At 45.9% G+C, this 25057-nt stretch overlaps 1 protein-coding gene across 2 annotated transcripts in view; it reads right to left on the bottom strand.

Annotated features, from left to right (window-relative positions):
* The window catches only part of LOC126267167 (anaphase-promoting complex subunit 5), a 151306-nt gene extending 126463 nt beyond the window's left edge, over positions 1 to 24843 (bottom strand). Inside the window, exon 1 of one of the 2 annotated variants that reach the window (XM_049972125.1) lies at positions 24480 to 24843. In XM_049972125.1, coding sequence (XP_049828082.1) covers positions 24480 to 24606 — 127 coding nt within the window. In that variant the 5' untranslated portion in view covers positions 24607 to 24843. The remainder of the gene's footprint in view (positions 1 to 24479) is intronic. The other variant, XM_049972126.1, reaches the window with a different exon arrangement.
* Positions 24844 to 25057: the final 214 nt, after the last annotated feature.

Below are 25057 nucleotides of genomic sequence, written 5' to 3'. Positions count from 1 at the left end.
ACTGACCATGGGAACAAAAATTGGGAAAGAGTCAACCATCCGAATACACACATTAAAATCTGCAACCAATGAGACACTCGAGGACAAGATACACAGAAAGGGAAAGAGACAGGTCCCCCCTAAATGGAACCATAAAAAAGACTACCACGGATAAAATTTAAAACGTCGTCAGCCATGGAGGCATCGTCGCATAAAACCAAAGGCAACGTGCCCGGGAGATTAAAAGTCTGCCGGAGGGTGCACAGGCGGGGACACTCCAACAAAATGTGGGCGACCGTCAACCGGGACCCACACTGGTCATTCAGTGGTCTTTGTTTGGACGCCAGGTCACGTTGGCATCCCGGGGAATGAACGTGTCGACAGGCTGGCCAAAGGGGCGGTCGACGCCCCCACTTTGGCGATCGGCCTCCCGGCTCGTGATTTGCAGCTGGTGTTGCGCCGTAAGGTGCTTCAAATGTGGCGTGACGAGTGGCGTAGCCTGACTTTGCCGAATAAACTGCGGGCTGTTAAGGAGACGACCTATGTGTGGCGGTCCTCCCTGCGGGCTTCTCGCAGGGACTCTGTCATCCTGTGTCGGCTCCGCATCGGCCATACCTACCTGACGCACGGACGTCTTTTGCGTCAGGAGGATCCCGGTCCTGGCGCTGTATCAGGGCAATCGGCGAGAGCAGCGAGGAATTCCCTCTCGCTGAAAGGAGCATTGTATTTTTCAGAACAACGAGTGTGGAATGGTAACTGCGTCCGCTCGGCGTGCTCCTTTAGAGAGCGAAAGGCAGGAGGGTAAGTTGCAGTCACAGAGCTCGTAGCAAAGTACGTGGCAAGGTGGTCAGCAATGGTGACAGCGTCCGTGCAGACAGCGCCGTCCAGGGAGATTCCAGGGACACCCATAGGGGTCTGGTATCCATAAATCCGCCGGATCCGGGACCACACGAGCGACGGGGAGACACGGGAGCCCAAGGATGAAACGTACCTCTCCCAGCACTCCTGCTTATGCTGTGCAATAAGACGACGGGCCAAGGCACGGAGCTTCTTAAAGGCGATGAGGGTCTCCAGAGACGGGTGCCGCTTATGACGCTGGAGAGCCCGCCTACGGTCGCGAATAGCCTCAGCAATCTCCTGTGACCACCAGGGGACAGCCTTCCTCCGAGGGAGTCCAGAAGAGCGAGGGATGGCAGTCTCGGCCACAGAAATAATTGACGAGGTCAAGACACGGACCACCTCATCAATGTCACCCTGTGGGGGAGAAGCAATGGTGGCAGCGGAAGTAAAAGCCGGCCAGTCAGCCCTGTTGAGAGCCCAGCGGGGCAGGCACCCAGAAGAATGACACTGGGGCAGTGACAAATAGATGGGAAAATGGTCACTACTACACAGGTCAGGATGCACTCTCCAGTGAAGGGCTGGGACAAGTCCGGGGGTGCAAAGAGAGAGATCGATGGCCGGGAACGAGGCATGCGCCACACTGAAATGCGTGGGAGCACCGGTGTTCAAGAGGCTAAGGTCGAGCTGAGCCAACACATGCTCCACAGCGCGACCACGGTCATCGGAGACAGTCCCACCCCATAGAGGGTTGTGGGCAGTGAAATCGCCCAGAAGCAGCAATGGCGGCGGGAGTTGAGCCAGTAGCGCAGCCAAGACATGTCGGGGGAGCTGCCCATACGGAGGAACGTAAACAGAGCAAACAGTAATAGCCGGCGAGAGCTCAATCCTGACAGCGACTGCCTCTAAAGGCGTCAGAAGGGGTACTGGCGAGCTACAGAGAGTGGTGAACAAAGAGGCAAACTCCACCTGAAGCTCGTTGACAGTCAGCGCGGTTCTTATAGTATCCCCGATAACCGCGAAGGGCAGGAGTCCGCATTGCTGGAAACCAAGTTTCCTGAAGAGCAATGCACAGAACAGGGGAAACACTCAGAAGCATCCGGAGCTCAGGCAGGTGGCGGAAATAACCGCCGCAATTCCACTGGAGAATGGAAGCAGGAAGGGACTGGGAGGGCGTGAAGGCGACTAAGAGGCAGACGGCGCCGCAGAGTCAACGGCCGCCACTGGGCGAGAGGCAGCTGTGTCCATAGGAGAGGCCCCCTGAGGGTTCCATGAGGGCGAGATCCGCGGCAGAGGCGAGGATCTCCACCTCATCCCCAGAGCCAGAACTATTGACAGCAGGCGGTACTGAAACTGCCGGAGCATCCTTCTTCTTGGACACGTTCCGTTCCTTCTTCTCGCATCTGTCCTTTGGCTTAGAGGGCTGGGAGAGTTTCTCTGAAGGAGCGTCGGAGGCTGACGACGACGCAGAAGCCCTACGACCAGCAGGTGGAGGAACCTTCAGCTACTGGTTGACATCCGGAGGGGTAGCAGAAGAAACGGAAGAAGGGAGGGCCCCGAGGGACCCCTTCCGCAAGAGAGGAGCCGGCAGAGACAACGCCGGCGGAGAAGGAGGGGGAGGGGGAGGGGGAGGGGGAGGGATCGAGACCCCTGGCTTTGGAGCAGATGTCACTCCCGAAGCATGTGCGGGGGGAGTGACAGAAGGGGGTTTGCCCCCAACTACTAAGGGGGCAACAGAGGAAGGCTTGCCCCCAGACACTAGGGGGGGCAGACAGAGATTCACGGCCCCGAGGGGCCACTGAAGGCGGCACAGATGAGGCGACAACTGCCGCCAGCGAGGGCAACGATAACGTGGCTGCAGCATAAGAAGTTTGAAGAGGGGCAGGATGCAACCTTTCAAATTTCAGTTTTGCCTCGCGATAAGTAAGCCGGTCCAGGGTCTTAAATTCCATAATCTTCCGCTCCTTATGAAGAACGGGGCAGTCCGGCGAGCATGGAGAGTGGTGTTCCCCACAGACAGGCGGAGGCGCACATGGAGAATCGGGATGAGAGGGGCGTCCGCAATCTCGACATGTGGCGCTGGATGGGCAACGGGAGGACATATGCCCAAACTTCCAGCACCGCATCGGGGGAGGGACGTATGGCTTGACGTCACAACGGTACCATTACCTTGACCTTCTCAGGCAATACAGCACCCTCAAAAGCCAAGATAAAGGCACCAGTGGCCACCCTGTTGGTCTTGGGTCCTCTGTGCACACGACGGACAAAATGCACACCACGTCGTTCCAAGTCAGCTCTCAGCTCGTCATCGGACTGTAACAAGAGGTCGCGATGGTAAATAATCCCCTGGACCACATTTAAGCTACTGTGGGGAGTGACGGTAACAGGGACGTTTCCCAGCTTATCACACAAGAGCAACGCCCGTGACTGGGCTGGGGAGGACATCTTGAGGAGGATGGACCCATTCCTCATTTTAGACAACCCTGCCACTTCCCCAAACTTATCCTCCAGGTGTTCCACAAAAAACATAGGCTTTGTCGAAAGAAAGGAGTCACAATCAGTCCTGCTGCAGACAAGGTATTGTGGTACATAAGGCTCCAGCTTGGCACTAGATCTGCATCCCTCCCACGGCGCAGCCAACGAGGGGAACGACTGAGGGTCATATTGTGCAGCATCAAATTCAATTCTGTCTCGCTTAGAGACGCTGGTGGCAGTGCGACCACCAGCTTGGTGAGATTTATTGCGCTTCATTGCGCCACATCCGCCCAGATGCCACCTACTCCGAACGAGGGCTCTCCCCAAGGGCGCCACCCAGCCAAAGCAACGGGTTCCTGGCCGAGATCCCATTGCCCGGAGTCCCCGTGCCCCAGACAAGATGGGCACATACTCCTTGGCATGCATGGGGAGGAAACAGCTCTGGCATCTGTAGTGCGATCCCTGCGTGGTCAGGGGGCTACCACCAAGAGGGTACATGACGACCCCACCACAACGGACTGGCTACCGTGCTGGATTTTAGGTGTTGAAAGGGTCCACAGTTGTCGTGGGTGCTAAGAAGGGGATTGCACACAAGGCGAGGAGGCAACCCAGAAGACATGGGGTGTAAATCCCTCCACACGACAATAGATAGCATGCAATATGGAGGTGCACGATGGACCAATAGAAAAACACCACGTAAGGCGTCCTTCCCCAAATGGCATGCACTAACAACGGAAATTTTGAAAATGGCAGGTCAAACCCAAGAGGGGACCATCACATAAGGCCGAAACTTTGGAGACTCCTTTTAGTCGCCTCTTACGACAGGCAGGAATACCGCGGGCCTATTCTTACCCCCGAACCCGCAGGGGGCGTGTAGTGGTTATGATACTAGATTTTTGCATGGAGGGTTGTGAGTTCAAAACTCACCTGGACTATACAATTTTAACTTCTGTATTTGGTTTGAATACATTCTAGAAGTATCCATAAATGGCAAGAATCATTGTACTGGAATGTTCTGTAGCTGTATATATACTGTACATGTTCTGGCCAGAGGCAGTTCGCTCCATGCTCTAGTATGTGCAAGACTGAATAAACATTCGTTAAGTGAATTTCGTGTTCTTCATTCATCTACTTACACCTCTCTCTGCGTGACATTATTCTGGAGGAGACGGTGGACATTGGAACCTGTGATACAGCACATTATTGACAATACAGTGGCTCCCATCAGGCCACGACAAAGCTGCTGGTTATGTGGCGAGAAACCCGAGTTCGAGCCACATTCAACAGATCGCAGTCTACTGGAGACAGAAGAAGAAGAGAACGTCAAGATGATAGCAACTGAGTGCCACCACATGAGACATCCTTCTGGGTTCTCTGGTGACAATGGCCAAGATCCAAACAAGTGGCTGAAGATATATGAGCGTATAGCCAAATTTAACAAATGGGATGACACCGTGTGTTTGGCTAACTTATTTTTCTACCTGGAGGGCACTGCCAAGCAATGGTTTGAGAAGAACGAGGAGAAGTTCACAAGCTGGGAAGTATTCCAGGTGGAACTACGCAAGTATTTCGGAGACACACAATAACAAAAGTGCAAGGCTGAAGATAAATTAAAGTGAGGGGCACAGCATCCAGGAGAAACGATAGCATCCTACATTCAAGACGTCTTGGAGCTGTGTAAAATAGTGGGTCCTTGAATGGAGGAGGAAGATAATGTTGCACATCTCGTGTAGAGTGTTGCTGAGGACATGTATCAAGCCCTATTCCTGAAGGTGTTTTTGACAGCAGACGACATCATAAAATGGTGCCAGTATATTGAGACAATGCATCAAAAAAGAATTACACGCAAGAAGTTTGAACTGCTTCTAAACATTGTATCGATGTCTGTGATGGAGGAAGAAACTGATTTCACAAGTGTTCTTTGTGAGATAGTGAGAGAAGAAGTTCAGAAAGCACTTTGATTGCACGGCGAGCAAAAAGAGATGCTTCAAGAGGTCATAAGGGAGGAAGTGGAACAGACATTGCACCCAATCTCTCGTCCTTAATTTCCCTTTAAATCGGTGAAAAAGTCGAGACCCAGGCAGAGTTATGTTCCTAAAATGTCCCATGAGGAACCTCTTTGGGCACCAAGAAAGTCTAACATCTGGAGGACCCAAGATAACCAACCAGTATGTTTCCACTGTGGACAATCGAGACATGTGGTGCACTACTGTCGAGAAAGGTAGCAGATATTTAATGACGCCCGCACCAGAAGACAGCAGACCGATCTTAGCCGACGCCAACTCCGGGCGATGAAGATGAATAAGAAGATGTGGGTGCATGATGACGTAGTTCACTATCACCACAAGCTAGCCGCTGGAGAGGACACTCCTCAAAATGCCGATCAAGGTGTCCATCGCCATTTAGAAGCTCCAGCTGATCACCTAACCGCAACCAGGAAAACTAAAGTGTGCGACATTCCTTGGAGATGAGGCCACTGCCGTCTATCACTACAAAAATGATGGAGACTACGTCAATATTCTCATGGATGGCCAACCAGCCCAAGCTCTTGTGGACTCAGGAGCATCATATTCAGTTATTTTGAAGAAGTACCATCGCCAGTTGCAGAAAACCATATTCGTCGACAACAAAACATCTCTGCTGAAGGTGGATCATGGGAAATACGTAAAACCTACAGGAAGATGTGTCATTCAAGTGGCTATAAGTGGCTATACACAGCCCTTGGAATTCATTGTTTTACAAGAGTGTAGCCATGACATCATTCTCAGATGAGACTTTTTGAAAGCTTTTCAAGCAATTATAGATTGTGGTCACTCGAAGATTACGCTAGACGAGATAAGATGAAATACTGTGTACAGGAAGATGCGCATCTGAGTGTGTGGAGGTTGGTTGGTTTGTGGGACTGAAGGGACCAGACTGCTATGGTCATCGGTCCCTTTTTCCTAAACTTCAAACACGCACACCGAATGAAAACGAACAATGGAAAAGACAACAGATGACACAGGACAAGAAAGACTTAGGCAGAGACCAGAAAAAAGGAATTAAAATCACACAGAGTGTGACAGTGGTTGACCGACCATAGAGACAAGAAAGGAAAAGCCAACCATCGAGAAACACGCTAAAAACTCAGACTAAAATCGTAGGCCAAAGGCCAGAATCAACACAAAAAAGACAAACACTTAGATTAAGTGATAAAACTAAGCCTGCCATGGCAGTGACATCCGTTAAAAGGGCAGGGAGCGTATCAGGCAGCGCAAATGTATGCCTGAGCACAGCTAAAAGGGGACAGGCCAACAAAATGTGGACCACCGTCAAAGCTGCCCTGCAGTGACAGAGGCGGGTCCTCACGGTGCAGTAAATATCTGTGCGTCAGCTGGGTGTGGCCAATGCGGAGCTGACAAAGGAAAACTGAGTCCCTGCGAATGGCTCGCATGGATGACCACCACACAGTCATCGTCTCCGTCTCCTTGACAGCACGGAGTTTATTAGGTGTGGTCAGATCACGCCATTTGGCGTCCCAAAGCACAAAAACTTTGCAGCGTAAGACTGCTCGCAAATCAGTCTCCGGGAGGCCAATTTCCAGAGTTGGTTCACTGGTGGCCCGTTTGGCCAGGCAGTCAACATGTTCATTACCCGGGATGCCGACATGACCAGGGGTCCACACAAAGACCATCACCTGAGCAGGTGTGGATATACTATAGGGTACGAAAGATGGCGACCAGCTCAGCAGTGAAAACGCTGCAGCCAGCCGACATTGAGTGTTGTTCATAATGGTTCCCTAGAGTGAGAGCATAACCGACACGAGCAGCAACCATCGAACCATCAGTGTAAACAACGCCAGAGCCCTGATACGTGGCAAGGATGGATAGAAAGTGGCAGCGGAAGGCCTCTGGAGGGACTGAGTCCTTCGGGCCCTGAGCCAATTCGAGCCGAAGACAAGGGCGGGGCACACACCACGGGGGTGTACACAGAGGGGCCAGGAAAGGAGGTGGAAGAGGGAAAACCCCAAGCCCGGAGAGAAGCTCTCTGACGTGGACCGCAATCGTACATCCCAACCAGGACCGACGTTCTGGGAAATGGACGACTGACTGAGGGAACAGGAGACGATAATTAGGATGCCTGGGCAAGCTACAAACATGTGTAGCATAAGCAGCCAGTAAACGTTGGCGCCGTAACCGCAGTGGAGGGACACTTGCCTCCACAAGTGTGCTGTTCACAGGGCTGGTCCGGAAAGCACCAGTGGCAAGTCAGATCCCGCTGTGAAGGATTGGGTCCAGCACCAGCAATGCAGAAGGGGGTGCTGAACCATAAGCCACGCTCCCATAATCCAGACGGGACTGGATTAACACCTGGTAGAGCCTTAAGAGGGTAGATCAGTCAGCGCCCCAGCTTGTGTGGCTCAAGCATTGCAGAGCATTAAGATGCCACCAACACATCTGTTGAAGCTGCCGAATGTATTGGAGCCAAGTCAATCGGGCATCAAAAACCACACCCAAAAACCGATGTGTCTCCACCACAGCAAGAAGTTTGCCAGCAAGATAAAGCCGCGGCTCAGCGTGAACAGTGCGTCGCTGGCAGAAACACATAACGCAGGTCTTGGCAGCCGAAATCTGGAAGCCACACACTACATCCTGAGACTGCGCCTTGCAGATAGCGCCCTGCAGCTGACGTTCAGCAGCTGCAATGCCAATGGAGCTATAGTAGAGGCAGAAGTCATCAGGAAACAAGGAAGCTGAGACAGACGTTCCCACCGCCGCAGCGAGCCCGTTAATTGCAATTAAAAACAGGCAGACACAGATCCCTGTGGTACCCAGTTCTCCTAAGGCCACAAATTGCATGCGGAAGGTACGATGCGACAGAAAATTTCGTATGAAAATTGGCAGCGGACCCCAAAGACTGCAACCATGAAGTGTAGAGAGGATGTGATGGCGCCATGTCATATCGTATGCCTCCTGCAGGTCAAAAAAGACAGTGACAAGGTGCCGACGGCAGGCAAAGGCCATACGGATGGCTAGCTCCAGTCTCACCAGATTGTCGGTGGCAGAGCGGCCTTTACGGAACCCACCCTGAGACAGAGCCAAAAGGCCCCAAGACTCGAGTACCCAACTCAACTGCCGGCTCACCGTGCATTAGAGCAACTTGCAAAGAACATTGGTGAGGCTAATGGGGTGGTAGCTGTCCACCTCCAATGGGTTCTTGCCAGGTTTCAAAACGGGGATAACAATGCTTTCCCACCATTGCGACGGAAACTCACCCTCGAGCCAGATATGGTTGTAAAGGTCGGCATCGCTGGCAGTACACTGAGAGATGTTTCAGCATCTGACAGTGGATGCGATCTGGCCCGGGAGCTGCATCAGGGCAAGCGGCTAGGGCACTGTGGAATTCCCACTCACTGAATGGAACATTGTAGGATTCAGGATGGCAGGTGTGAAACGAAAGGCTCCAACATTCCAACCGCTCTTTAATGGAGCGGAAGGCCAGTAGGTAATTCACAGAAGCGGAACTGACAACAAAATGGATCTGATAAGCGGTTTGCAATTATGTCAGAGTCAGTATAAACTGCTCCATCCAGTGACAACGCAGGGACACTGACAGGGGTCTGATAGCCATAGAGGTGCCTAATCTTGACCCAAACTTGCAGTGGAGAGGTATGGAGGCCAATGGTGGAGACATACTGATCCCAGCACTCCTGCTTGTGTTGGCGAATGATGCAGCGGGCCCGCGCACGGAGCCGTTTAAAGGCTATGAGGTTTTCTAATGAGGGTTGCTGCTTGTGACGCTGGAGCGCCCCCTGCAATCTTTAATCGCCTCGGTGATCGCAGGCGACCACCAAGGCACAGTCCCCCACCAAGGGGACCCATAAGAACGGGGAATGGCAGATTCTGCTGCAGTAATGATGTCGGTGATGACCAAGTGAACCACTGCATCAGTGGCTTCATTAGAAAGAGGCTCAATAGTGGCGATGGAGGAGAACAAGTCCCAGTCAGCCTTATTCGTAGCCCATCTGCAAGAGCGCCCAGAAGAGTGACGCTGTGGCAGTGACAGAAAGATCGGAAAGTGGTCACTACCACACAGGTCGTCATGCAGACTCCATTGGACAAACGGTAAGAGGCTAGGGCTGCAGATTGAAAGGTCGATGGCTGAGTACATGCCATGCATCACACTGAAATGTGTGAAGGCACCATCATTTAAAATGGAAAGGTTGAGCTGTGCCAATACATGCTCAATGGTGCTGCCTCTGCCCGTTGCAACTGATCCACCCCACAGAGGGTTATGGGCATTGAAGTCTCCCAGTAACAGGAAAGGTGGCGGCAATTGGGCTATCAGCGCAGCCAGGACATGCTGCGGGACATCACCATCCGGTGGAAGATACAGACTGCAGACAGTAACAGCGTCCACACCCGTACAGCGACAGCCACTAAAGGTGTCTGTAAAGGGACAGACTCGCTGTGAAGAGAGTGAAGGACATAGATGCAGATGCCACCAGATACCCATTCATAAGCTACCCGGTTTTTATAATAACCCCGATAGCCACTGAGAGCGGGGGTTCATGTTGCTGGAAACCAAGTTTCTTGAAGAACAATGCAGAAGAAATGATGAAGGCTGAGAAGTTGTCGGAGCTCAGCAAGATGGTGGAAGAAACCGCCACAGTTCCACCGGAGGATGACATTGTCCATGGCTGAGAAAGGCGTGAAGGGACTGGGGAGGCAGATTACACCACTGGTTCACTGGCTACCACCGATTCAGTACCCGCACGAGTGACATCCATTGCGTCCAAGGGTCCAGTGAGATCCAGGTCCTCAGCAGACTCCAGAATCTCTACCTCATTCTCCGACACTGAGCTTGTAGGAAGCGGTGGGATGGGTGCTACCGATATGGCTGGATTCTTGGGAGCCTTTTTCTTTTTCAGTTTTTCGCACTGAGCCTTCGGTGGTTCCGGCTGGGAGGGCTTCACCGGGTAAGTCTCAGGGACGGACGAGGACCATGAAGCCCTACGACCAGCGACCTATGGTTGCTTCAGCCACTGGCAGGTGTCCGCTTTTCCATTGGTCTGAGCTCGCAAAGGGAGGTCCCCGTGGAGCCGAAGAAGTCTTACGCTTCTCCGGCTGGGAAGTGGGAACTGATGTCCCTGATGGTTGGGGTGGGGAAGGTGGGTGTTGCTCCTGAAGTAGATGGAGCAGGAACAGGGAGTGAAGTGCACCCCCCCCCCCCCCCCCCAATCAAGGGTGGATTCTGACAGATCATAGAGCCAACCGTACGTGACGACACAGGAGATAGGAGAACCGTTGTAGCAGCAGCGGCGTAGGTTGATGTCATTGGCACTGAATGGAGCCTCATATTTCCACTTAGCCTCATTGTAGGTCAGGTGGGCCAGGGCCTTATATTCCACGATCTTGTGTTGTTTCTGGAAAACCCTACAGTCCGTTGAGCAGGGGGAACAGTGTTCGCCACAGTTAACACAGATGGGAGGCGGGACACATGGAGTATTAGTGTTCACCACAGTTAACACAGATGGGAGGCGGGACACATGGAGTATTGGGATGCGAAGGACGTCCACAATCTCGACACATGATGCCGGAAGTACATTGGGATGACATATAACAAAACTTCCAGCATTTAAAACTCCGCATCGGAGGAGGGATATATGGCTTCACATCACAGCGGAAAACATCACCTTGATCTTTTCGGGTAAGACATCACCCTTGAAGGCCAAGATGAAGGCATCGGTGGCTACCTGATTATCCCTCAGACCCCGATGGAAGCGCCGGATGAAGTGAACACCTCGTCGTTCTAGGTTGGTTCATAGTTCATTATCTGACTGCAGAAGAAGATCCCTGTGGAATATAATACCCTGGACCATGTTTAAACTCTTATAGGGCCTGATGGTACCGGAAGCACCCCCCCCCCCCCCCCCCCAACTTTTCACAAGCGAGCAACCTACGTGACTGGGCAGAGGATGCTGCTTTGATTAGAACTGATCCAGAGTGCATTTTGGGCAAGCCCTCCACCTCCCCGAACTTGTCCTCTAAATGCTCCACAGAAAACTGAGGGGGGGTGGGGGGGGGGGGGCGAGTATGTGGAGACTATGTGTGCTGGATGAAGTGATCATTCCTGCAGTCAGTGCTAGAAAGGCAACTGTCATGTGTCATGCCATGCATCAACCCATGGATCTTTTCGTGGAATGTAGGAGAAGCATAGCACTGAAGAAGAACTCAGTCATCCCAGCCTCTGTCGTCTCGTTTAAGAATGGATTCTGTAAATTGTGGATAGTTAACTGTCACCGAGAACCACAGATCCTTCGAAGACGCATGTGCTTAGCAAATGCTGAGCCATTAATTGCAGAAAAGCTGAGCGTCATAGAAACCATCTATGCCGAGTCTTTGGGCGAAATTAGCACTACCAATACGAGACAAGATGTTCTAGCTCAACTATCACCATATCTCAATGAGGAACAACAGAAGAAGCTACTTGAAATTCTTCAAGAGTTCTCTGAATGCTTCAATCCACAGGTGAAGAGCAAATTAGACAAATTGACGGTGAAGCACTGGAGACCATCAATCAATAAGACAGAGAGCATACTGTGTGTCAGCAATGGAACGTCAAATAACTTGCGACAAAGTTGAGAAAATGATGAAGAATTACATGATTCAGCCTTCACAGAGCCTATGGTTGTAACCAGTGGTTCTCATCAGGAAGAAGGATGGTAGTTGGCGCTTTTGTGTTGATTACAGGAAGCTTAATAAGATAACTGAAAAGGACGTTTACCCTCTTCCAATAATTGACAATACACTAGACTGTCTGAAGGGGGTTAAGTTTTTCTCAACCACGGACATGGCAAATAGAAGTAGACGAGGCAGATCGTGAGAAAACTGCATTCATCACCCCTGAGGGCCTGTATGAGTTTGAGGTAATGCCATTCGGTTTGTGTAATGCACCAGCAACTTTTGAACAGAGGGCGGATAATCTTAGGCACCTGAAATGGATGATGTGTCTTTGCTATTTAGATGATGATATAGTGTTCTCAGAGACATTTGATGAACATATAAAAAGACTGAGGACCGTTCTTAAGTGTCTCCAACAAGGCGGACTGAAATTTAATCCAAGAAAGTGTCTCTTTGGACCAAAGAAATCAAAATACTTGGACACCTTGCGTCAAACAAAGGTGTGTGGCCAGACCCAGAAAAGTTAAGATCTATAACAGAATTTCCTATTCGTATATGTATTAGAGATGTGAGAAGCTTCCTCGAATTGTGTTCTTATTACCGACGTTTTATCAAAGACTTTTGTACCAAAGCCAGGCCACTCCAAGAATTGTTAAAAGCTGATGCTAAATTTATCTGGAGTGGTGCTCAACAAAATTCTTTCAATGTGCTGCAAAAAGCTCTGACGACTGACCCCATACTTTGTATGTATGATGAGAGAGCACCTACAGAACTACACACAGATTCCAGCGGGTATGCGATTGGTTCTGTTCTGGTGCAAATTTCGGATGTAAAAGAGGAGGTTATAACCTATGCTTCTAGGACAATTACAAAAGCCGAGAGAAACTACTCAACTACAGAAAGAGAATGTCTTGCTGTGATATGGCCCATGCACAAATTTCGACAGTATCTCTATGGAAAGCCATTCACAGTTGTTACAGACCAACATTCACTTTGTTGGTTGACAGATAGTGACTGTCTCGCTGCACTTCAGGATCTCTCTGCTGAGCAGAAGGACACCAAGATTTCTCAAATTATGCTTGCCTTAAATCAGTCAGAGGCTGGGACAGGACAATTTAAGGTTGTTAATGAATTACTTTGCAAGAAAAACTTTGACCCGTTTGGAAAGAGGTGGCTACCAGTGATTCCTAAAGAAATGCCCTTAGATGTTTTACAGAAATTCCATGACACACCTGGGGCCGAACATTTAGGATTTATTAAGACATACAATAGGATCCGCAAGAGATTTTTCTGGCCAGGTTTATTTAGGAGTGTGTCATTATGTGTCGCACTTTTGAGAGGGTCCGAGAAGAAAGACAGTTCCTCAGAAACCACCTGGCCAACTCATACCAATACCACCAGCCGAAATGCCTTTCCAACTTGTTGGGATTGACCACCTCGGATGATTTCCAACATCTTCTAACGGCAACAGATGAATTATTGTTTGAAGTGATTATCTGATGTGCTATGCCATTGCAAAAGCTGTGAAAACAGCCGAAGCATTCAAGGTAGCCGAATTCATCATAGAAGACATTGTATTAAAAGACGGTGCCCCAAGGTCGTTAATTACAGATCGAGGGAAAGTTTTTCAATCGAATCTTGTGACAGAGAGAAACCGTCGGTGCAACATTACTCAGCACATGACGATTGCCTACCAACTGCAAACTAACGGGCTTACTGAATGCCTTAATAAGACCTTAGCCGACATGCTATCAATGTTTGTCAATGTTGAGCAGAATAACTGGGATGAGGTGTTACCTTTCGTGACACTTGCCTACAACACCGCCAAACAAGACACCACATGATTTACGCCATTTTTTCCTGGTAATTGGCGTGAGGCGACAACAGTGATGGACACTGTGTTTCTGTTACATCATGATGACGTGGACAATCACCAAAGGTATGACGCGAGCCACCACCCTGTTGTCTGCCAGCCTGGTGATCTCGTTTGGATCTTCACTCCTGTTCAGAAGGCTGATATCTCTGAGAAGATGCTCAGGTGCTACTTTGGATCTTGTGCTACTTTGGATCTTATAAGGTTGTAAGACAGTTGTCTAATGTTTCTTATGAAGCTGAAGATTTCGACTCGGACACAAGACAACGAAAGATAAGGGATACGGCACACATCCTTTGATGAAGCCCTATAAGGATCCTTCAACAGTGTACATTCGAAGCTCCAGCGACAGGCAACAAGTGGAAAGGTAATGAAGAGTGTAGCGGCAAAGGAAAGTCTAAGAAGACCACCACCAGGGCGAACATCAGTCACCGGGAGTCTCAGTATGCAGGACCGATGACTCGTTCCCGGACTAGCAGGACATAACACCGAGACGCTGTTCTCTTAAGGAGGGAGAAATATCGCAGAAGAAGCCGAGTAGCGCAGTCGTCATAGTGTAGTGGTTACAATACTAGATCATTCCATGGAGGGTCGTGAGTTCAAAACTCATCTGAACTGAAACATTTTAATTTCTGTATTTGGTTAGAATACTTTCTAGAAGTATCCACAAATGGCAAGAATCATTGTACTGGAATGTTCTGTAGCTGTATATATAAAGTATGTGTTCTGGCTGGAAGCAGTTCGCTTCGCGCTCTTGTATGTGCAAGTGCTGAAAAAACCTTCGTTAAATGAAGTGCGTGTTTGTCATTCATCTACTTACACCTTCTTCTATGTGACAATATTGTGTGGTACACAACACAGAGTGCATGGATTCTGGCCACTGCTACAAATGAGATTTCATATGATGCAACAGCATCACTGAAGACAAGAGGAAAGGAACATTCCACAGTGTAGGAGATCTTCAGATTTAAGAATTAAAGCAGTAACAGTTCACCATTCACTGAAGAGTCTGACCAATACGTAAACTGGCCAAAAACACTTGCACCACTCTCATGACTTGCATCATGTAATTTTTTTTCCTGTTAATTGCAAATATCATTCTCAACAATGTAGGAAAAGATAGATTGCCATTTACCACACAGATGGTACATTAAGTTGCAGACAGGTACAATTCAAAGACATTTACACAAGAAATCTTATGGCAACAGCCTTTGTCAGAAAACGGAAGAAACACAAGATTCGGATTAAAGGTGCCAGAGTTTTTAGTCATGTAAGCATGAAGTGTGCTTGCTTGTGTGAATGAATGGTGTGTTTTTTTTTTTTTTCTTCATTTTCTGATGAAGCCTGTGAATAAAAGCTAATGGGTAATTGCCTTTTAATTTTGTCTGTCTGCAACTTAAAGTGTCACCTTTATGGTGAGCAGCAGTCTCTCTTTTCCTACACTGCTAATATTCCAACATGGAGTTTCCATTGTTTAAATATCTTTCTCAATCACCTTTTGGTCACAGGAAAATACAGCTAACTGTTTAATATTGATAAAAGTAAATGCCATCCCAGCCGAAATCTTTCCCATCCCTCCTAAAGTGGTGTTCCGTTGCTCAACCAACCCTCACAACAATCTAGCCCGTTCCTATGCCACTCCCAATCCCAACTTCTTGCCACAAGGATCATATCCCTGAAGAAGACACAAGGGGAAGACCTGCCCAGTTCAGCTACTCACCACTTCCTATCCAAATCCTGTCACAGGTTTATCCTACCCCATCAGACACTGGGCCACCTGTGAAAGCAGCCAAGTCATTTACCAGCTCTGCTGCAATCATTGCACAACTTTTCGTATTGGTATGTCTATCAACCCGCTGTCGACTAGGGTGAACAGCCACTGCCACACTGTGGCCAAGAGCAGAGTAGACTACTGTGTGGCACAACATGCAGCTAAGCATAAGACGCTCGATTTGAACGGCTGCTTCACTACCCAAGCCATCTGGATCCTAACTTTTTACCACCAGCTTTTCCAAACTGCGCAAATAGAAGTTATCCTTACAACACGTTCACCGCTCCCCTAATTATCCCGTCCCCAACCTACAGTAACATATTGTCCCCATACCCTCACCCAACAGTTTCCACCCTCTCTGTCTTGTCTTCTCCACATTCTCATCTCCCACCCTCTGCCAACACAGCCTCCAATCTTTCCCTTTTTTCCTCACCTCTCTGGCCGAGAACCTCTTGATGCTGCACCTTTTAGCATTCTAGTCCTTGCAGACTCTGCCAGACAGCATTCTTCCCCCCCCCCCCCCCCCTTCCATGAACTACTATCCCTTTCCCTTCCCCCACCCCTCCAGCAGATTGCTGCTTCCATCCCCAAAATGATGGCTGCATTCTGGCCTGAACTGCACAGCTGGCAGTCATGTGCATGATGTGTGCTCTCTTGTATGTATGAATGGTGTGTGTCTCGCTTTTGCTGATGAAAACTATGGCTGAAAGCTTTTTGTGAGTACCTTAATTGTGCCTGTCTACAACTTATAACATGTCTTCTTTATGGTAAGTAGCAATCTATCTTTTCCTACATTGTTAAAAGCAAACATGTCCTTAGTGCAGTTCTGTACAGCTCAGTATGTCTCCAATGACAAATTTGGCAATGTGGCTTCTGCAACATGTTCAGTTTGTCAACTTGCCTCAGAGGTCACAACAAGCTTATGCTGTGCATATTTTATCACTTTACAACAGGAAGGGTTGTAATCATGGGATGCAGCCCATTGAACTTCTATACACCACAGCAACATCAAACCAACATTCAGTTGGTATGATGAGATACTGAATGACTGAAGATAAGCGTAAGTGGTCATCTGCAGTCACAAGCACCAACAGACTAGCAAAACCTACAAATAATGGCTCATACACACTCCAAGGGGAATGCAACTGCATTGTGTGCAGTATTTTTGAGGTAAATGGGTGCACTGTGAGGGACTAGATAGTGTATAACCTAGTATGTAACCATATCCACACTATCAATTCGGCCTCAGGTATTCAATACGAACAAAAGCCCCGTGGGCAGAAAAGGGGTGTGCAAGGGAACACATGAAATGGAATGTAGATCAATGGTGCCAGGTTCTCTCTAAGGTTTACCTGACACCTGAAGATCATCACAGAAGAGTGTGAAGATGGCATGCTACTAATTCATATCTCAAGCATGCTGTCTCTCAGGTTCAGAAGGGACTTTAGTCTGTGTTCTGCGTCATTTTGTGTATGGATGTTGGACGCCTCTTTATCACTATGAAAGGCAATTTGAGAGCTGCACAGTGTCAGTATAGGACCCTCCACCCTATTGTACAGACCTACAGTTAACATTTCAACAGAGAAGATTTCATCCTTCATAATGCTAATGCACAACCATCCTCCCAAACACATTTTAAACATAGTCCAGAAGTCAGGAATCAGCCAAATGGAATGGCCTGTGGTATCCAGTGACAAGAACATCATAGCTCAATCTAGGGACCAGCTGAACCTTCCAGTGCATCACTCCAGGAGCCCTTCTCACAAAACTAATGACCTCACATAGACCAGCATCTTGGGGAGACTTAGGTAGCTATGTCTTATCACCCTACACAGCATGGAGAGGAATACAGAGGAATGTTTAATACGATTCGTCAGCTTTGACCAGTGACATAGGAGACATGTGAGAAATGCCGTAAACAATATAGCGATTATAACATTGTGTTACTGATTTTTTTGAATGAGCTAAGGTACAGATCACATACGAGGGGGGACCCAAAATAACCAGAATTTCTTTCTAGAAAGCATATACTTTACTGTTTTCAATACAACCTTAATCTCCTTCGAAGTACTCTCCATTAGCATTAATACACTTGTCCAAATGTTCATTCCATTTTTCAAAGCACCTTTTAAATTTGTCCTCTTTGATACCTGCTAGGATTTTCATTACATTACATTTTACATCTTCCACATCCGCAAAACGTTTCCCTCTCAAGTCTCTTTTCATCCTCAGGAATAGGAAGAAGTCTGAGGGTGCTAAATCTGGCGAATAGGGCGTGTGGGTCAAGGTAGTCGTCTTCATTGAGGCCAAAAACTGGCGAATGCTGAGAACCTTGTGTGCGGGAGCATTGTTTTGATGCAGGAACCAAACGCCAGAATCCCACAAAGCCGGACGTTTTCGCGACAAACTTCTGCGAAGCCATTTCATAACCTCCAAATAGAATTGTTGGTTTACTGTTTGGTTTTCAGGAACAAATTCAGAGTGTATGATCTCACCTGTCGAGCTTTTATTGGTCGAGGTGAGCCAGGTGACTTCCATTGTGATAACTGTTGTTTACTTTCTGGATCGTACCCATACCACCATGACTCATCACCTGTAATGATTTTGTTGAAAAACTATGGATCACCTTTGAAAGCATCCTTCATTTTGAGACAGGCTTGAACGTAACGATCCCTTTTACCTCCAGTAAGAAGCTTCGGCCCAAATTTTGCTGCCACTCTCTGTATCCCCAATTCGATGGTCAAGATGTAGTGAATTGAGCTCCAGGACAACCCGGACAAGTTCTCGAGTTGGTTGATTGTCCTGCGTTGATCTTCACGGATGGGATCATGGATTTTGTTGATGTTGTGTTCACTTCGAGCAGTTGATGGTCGACAAGAATGGGGCTGACCTTCAATCACCATTTCTCCCTTTTTAAACTAAGAAAACCATTCGTACACATGCGTTTTACTAAGAGCATGGTCTGAATCATCGCAACAGTTTTTGCTGCTTTCTTGCCGAGCAAGAAACAAAACTTCACTGCTGCACGTTGTTTGTAAGAACTAGCAATTTCCTCGTGTCACGTCTGCACTGTACACACACTTAAAGAACTCCCAAAGAAACCTCACTTCTCACTGTTGGGTGATGCCTCATGGCAGAACGACTCAGCAGAGCTCCTACTACAGCCCTTTGGCGGCACAACCTGCTACTACAAGTACACGATGTGCAGCATTACGAGTCCGGTTACTTTTGGGTCCCCCCTCGTATTTGCAGATACAGTGGTAGCACTTAACATTTTGAGCAGACATTTAGATTAATGTCCACCACTGGAGCAGATATTCAATAATTAAAGCAAAACTGCCTCATTACAAATGCTAAAAAGTTCTTCATTTCTACACCCCGAACTGTTTCAGCTTTGATACTGAAGCATTTTGTAGCAGAATCTGAAAACTGCTTCAGTATAAAAGCCAAAACTAGTAACTAGAGCAAAAGACATTTTTAGCAACAGGACTGGGTAGCAATTATTTCAGTACACATTTATGGAGCAGCAGCACCCTCCAAACAGAGACAAACTAATATTTTTATTTTTCCCTAAATACTATTAGTATTCTACAACAACTTGAGATCTAGCTTTTTGGGATGGCTATCACACACAATTTGGGGAGCAAAATAACTGATGATGGTCGAAGTAAGGAGGATATAAAATGTAGACTGGCAATCGCAAGAAAGCGTTTCTGAAGAAGAGAAATTTGTTAACATCAAGTATAGATTTAAATGTCAGGAAGTCTTTCCTGAAAATATTTGTATGGAGTATAGCCATGTATGGAAGTGAAACATGGATGTAAAATAGTTTAGACAAGAAGAAAATAGAAGCCTTCAAAATGGTGCTACAGAAGAAAGGTGAAGATTAGATGGGTAGATCATGTAATGAATGAGGAGGTACTGAATAGAATTGGGGAGAAGAGGAATTTGTGGCACAACTTGACTAGAAGAAGGGATTGGTTGGTAGGACACATTCTGTGGCATCAAGGGATCATCAATTTAGTATTGGAGGAAAGCGTGGAGGTTGAAAAAAATCATAGAGGGAGATCAAGGTATGAATACACTAAACAGATTCAGAAGGATATAGGTTGCAGCAGTTATTTGGGGATGAAGTGACTTGTACAGGATAGGGTAGCATGGAGAGCTGCATCAATCCAGTCTCTGGACTGGAGAAGACAACAACAACAACAACAACAAGAATAATTACTAATCTAACGAAATAAATATTTGGTTAATGAAGTACAATGGGCAACAAAGATGGCCATAACAATGCCATGCTCTATTGTGATTCACAAAAAGAGTGGGAAAAAAATACGGCAGGATGGCTGGACCAAGTAACAATCCTGAAACCACATTGTAAAAGCAAGTTATTATCTATTCCATCCTCACTCTAATAACTGCTTATGCACTGTCCCACATTCCCTTGCCAGCAAAAGCTCACAACACAGTGACCTACCACTATGAGTGCAAAGTACTGGCTTAAACTTCTAACATTGTTAATGGTGAGACGCTTCAGAAAACTTACAACAAAAGCAGTTTATATTACGCAGTACCATCTGTTTGTCATAACATTTGATATCTTGAAAATGAGATCTTAATAAATGGTTTTCAGCAATTGCTACTGAAAAACTAGTCACATCAATTCCCAAAGTAAATCAGCCAAAATTCCACCATACGCAATATCATAAGGAATGAGTTCTTGCAGCAGATATTACCATTTTCACACAACTAGAATAGAAACTGATGTCTATCATCTAAACACACTCAAACATCACATGGTTCTTTATTAAAAACACCTTGTTCAAGAAAGAAAATCACTGGTACAGTCATTGGGTCGACAGAAGTGTCCGATCTCACGCGTCGGCTTTGACCCATAACGTAAGGGTGTTGTCGTGTGTGACGTCATGACGGCGCGGATTTTGGTTTGTGAATGTGGCGTGTTTGTAGATGTCGTCGTGTTGTGGTTTGTTGTGCTCTCTGGTGGTATGCTCAGGGTTTTTGTTTGTGTGGTGTAATGGGCTTAGTTTGCTTTTGAGCATCATCCAGAATTGTTCGAGTGTAGGCTGTGTTTGTAGTGGAATTCGCTTCAGTGAGTTAACGATTTTGTGTCAAGGTTAATTTAGTGTTGTTCGCTGTACATCGTGTGGTAATTTTAGTAAAATTAATCGGATAAAATTAAGTGCACAGGTCAATGGAAGTGTTTGATCCCAATGTGGGGCTGTGTATGTTGATATTGGTATCGGGAGATGTTTTTGAGCTATAGAGGCCAAGGGATACGTTTGATCCTAATTTATGGGATCGGGACCTGCTGTTAAGCTATATAGGTCAAGGGGAGTGTCCGATTCCAGATGATTTTGTGTTTAGTGGTATTTGGGAAGTTTTGTGATATTGGTTTTTTCGTCATTTTGTGTGGTTTTGTATGGGGGTGGGTGTCTAAATTTGTTTGTATTTAGTTTGCCCCCACCTAAAAACACCCAGTTTCCCGCGCTTGTCCCATTAGTGTCATTAGGCTTTTTGTGGAAAGTGGGTGTGTTTGTTTTTCAATGTATTTTCGTCCTGAACGTGTACGTACAGACTTTATATGCGCCATATTGGAATCGTGGTTTATGGTCATATCCGCCATATTTGTGATGTCATGGGTCAAAGCAGACGGGCGGGATCGGATGCTTCCGTATTTCCCAGTCACTGAGCCTCACACAAGCAGTGGTTAAACAGTCATGCTTCCCAATTCTTATACTCTCTCTCATAACTGTTGCATGACATACCTTCTTTGTACTCTTATTTCTTTGATATTTGCTTGAGGCTTACTTTTTACGCATTTGTACCAAATTATACAAGATCTTGTTGGTAGCTCAGTACACTTAGTAATTTAGTCATCTAAGGATCATTTTCTAATGATGTATGATTTGTCAGCTTAACACAGGGGAAAAAAATAACATGTAGGCCTAAAGATATTTTTAATAATATCAGATGACTTTAATATTAACACAACGAAATGACTGTGCAAGAACTGTCCTTTATAGCACATGCTCATTCAACCTGCAGCCACACAAAGGGCCCAACAAGGTGTGCAGATTCAGTTGATACTATTATAGATTATTTAATCACTAACATATCTTTGAACAGAATGAGCGCACAAATCATGGACACAGTAAGTTCTGACCATTATAAGCAATCAATTTGAGTCCATGATAATGTCATGAGCAATGAAAATACAGTAATAGAACTAAGACAGACCAAACCAGGAAACCTACATATCTTGGAAGCTTAGTGAAAACAGAAAACTGTGAGGGGATTTATGGTAAAAAAAAGAGTTGGGCAATTTTCTTTGAAACTATAATTTATTATATAAATATCAACTGTCCAAAATTATAGGAGACAGGGCAAGAAAAGTTCAGTAAAAAGTTTGATCACAGCATTAGTTATTCAGAGCAGGGAAGAAGTAAATGGAGTAGGCCTATTGGGTGAGGTCTGTGGAGACATAAAGAAAGCTTGCAGCAGGATAGCGGAGACAAAGGCCAGCTATTATAAACAGATAATTAGAACTTCCTCAAATGCCACCAACACCGTATGGGCCCACATAAACACAAGCGGACAACAGAAAAGTACCAGCATATGTTAACATCACATTCTAAAGGATGGAACATAAGGAAATAATCCACATGAAGTATGTAGGATTTTCAATCAGTATTATATACATATAGTGGATAGGCTGCTCTGAAACTGAAACATACAAACGGCTTCGTAAAGGTAACAGATGATATGTTCCTCTCATCAATTGTTGATGTTTAAGTCAAATATAATTAGATTCTTTAAAAAAAAAAAGGAAACTGTGACTTTTCAAGCCTTCCTGATGGATTGTTGCAAATACATTTCTCGGGTTTGCCCGGTGAATTGTATTGTGTAACTCACACACACTATGATCTGGCAGCAAACCCGAGATATGTATTTGCAAAATTCAGAGTAACTGGATGGCATGTCTCCTAAAATATTAAGTGTAGGCTATTTCTAAAAACCTAACAAAACCTCCCAAGTGCCTTATAAGCTGGAGAAAGGAATACAAGTATTTCCAAATTGCCTAAAGAAAATTAATTCTCATGCATAAAGCTGGAGACAGAGGGAATCGTGGCAACTACAAGTATTACTATTACAGCTGCTGTCTAAAATTGCAGAAATCGTCACAAAGGATACGATGATAAATTTCATGAGTAAACAGAACATAATAAAGAAGCACCACATCGTTTCAGGAAAGGTCAACCCACAAAGAAAGCAGCTGCAGATTTCACAGCATATGTAATATTTGCTTTGAAAAAACAGAAACAAGTTTGTAGTCTATTCCTTGACCTACCAAAGACATTTGATCATGTGTGCCACAGTCTTCTTTTAGAAAAATTTAACCATATATAACGCAGAGCAAATAATAATAGCCTAATAATATCAAGACCTTTATCGAAAAATAGACAATGTGCAGTATAAATACACAACAGATGGAAATTGTGCTTTCAACATTCAAAGAAGTAAAACATGGTGTACCACAAGTTCCGGTATACTGACCATCACTATTTATTCTATTTGCAAATGATATGTCAGAAGCTGTTAACGAAACAAACATTAATACCAATAACACACCTCTAAAGTCACCAGTGAATCTGCGAAGGACCTAGTAAATGAAGATATGTTTACAAATGGATAGGGCACAAATATATTATTTGGGGGAAGGGTGCAAACTTTTTACAAATTAAAGTAAAACAACTTTAATGAGGCTACAAGCAAATAGGGCAGTCAAAGCAGATGATCTTGATATCGAGCTTGGCACTCAAGTATTTCAGAAGTTCATTGCAGCAATTTTATGGGATTGATGGTGGACAGTTTCATGACATAGGAAACGAATTCAGATAAATATAAATAAATTTAATAAATTACAAACACTAATAGTGCCTGCTCTGTACATATATGAAACAATTATATTCTTAAAAATAAACTGCACAGTTTTTCTGAACAAAAATACATATATAATTGTAAAAAAAATGTGTAAAAATAACTATAACAGACAGATTTCAGTGACAAAGATCCTAAATAGCTGGGTGTGTATTTTAAAAGACCTACACAGTAGGGCCTATAAAGAACATAAAAGCATTGTCTCCTTTCAAACAAAACCTAAAATGTTACCTAGTCTCAGCCTGTTGTTACAATTGAGAGTTCTTAGACGCAAGTAAACAAAATCCTTAAACAAGAGTCTTCAACAAATTCCATGCAAAATCGTCTAAAGATGCTGTATGTGTATTTTATGATACTACTTTGTGTACGATAGCTATGTATGGAAATTTATTTATATGGTGCACATCCTGAATCTCACAAACACTTGAAACTTTGTGTCATGCATACTCTGACGTATCCACTATAATAAAAAAAAAATAAGGACGAAAAACAAATAAAATAAACGTATACACTTGTGTTAAACATATAGACGACAAATGGTCTTCGTATTTGTCAGATTCAATTTACAAAAATCACGGAAAACGTACATCAGAATAGCTGGAGAAAGAGTTGAATCATGTTAACATTATAGTTAATTTCCTCACATGGTCTCAGAAGTCGTTGGTGGTGTTTGAATCTCTCTCTCTCTCTCTCTCTCTCTCTCTCTCTCTCTCTCTCTCTCTCTCTCCCCCCCCCCCCCCCCCCCCCCTTCACCCACAATAATTGGTTGAGGTGACTCTCACAGTGACAGTGAAATAAAGACAAACTGTGGAAACGCTAACAATACTACTATATCCTGCAAAATAATTATTTCTATTTCCTTACTTTCACAGGTTTCTTAGTATGATAATCTTGTTATTAACTTGATTTTACTTTATCCTACCTTTTACTTTCAGCAGACAGAACTCCCGTACCAGAAGCACGACGGCTACTTTATGAGGTGTGATACTCTCTGTGTTCCCTCTCTTTTGTATTGCACTAAAATTGTAAATGTCTTTAGCAGCTGACATGATGCAACAGCAACTGATGATTTCTGCCAGAGACGACTATTTTCGGGATGACACATGTGAAAATCGTTGTCACCTACACAAACAAGTGTCATAGCTCCACTAACTTCTAAATACCGCCATTTATTTTAGTTGTAACATTGCACACATGTCATTTGCAGTGTCACCAACATTAATACAACAGGTGTAATGCACATACAAACGCTACGAACTGTCTGCGCAAATGCTTCCTCACATAATATCTGCGCAGGCATATCACTACGTGTGAAAAAAAAAAAAGGCGCATTTGAGATGTGCGCGAAACGGATAGTCGGAGTTGGGGGATTTGACCAAAATTGCTCAAATCTTTCGGTATCAACCACGTCTGCAAAGACAAATCATAGTGTGTGGACGGCAGATCGCCGCAAATCTAGTGCGAGACGCGTCTTTCGAACCGGCGTGACAAATGCGTTGT

This window comes from Schistocerca gregaria, chromosome 4 (assembly GCF_023897955.1).
Source record: "Schistocerca gregaria isolate iqSchGreg1 chromosome 4, iqSchGreg1.2, whole genome shotgun sequence".
Lineage (NCBI taxonomy): Eukaryota > Metazoa > Arthropoda > Insecta > Orthoptera > Acrididae > Schistocerca > Schistocerca gregaria.
This window is presented reverse-complemented; position numbering and strand designations above follow the sequence as displayed.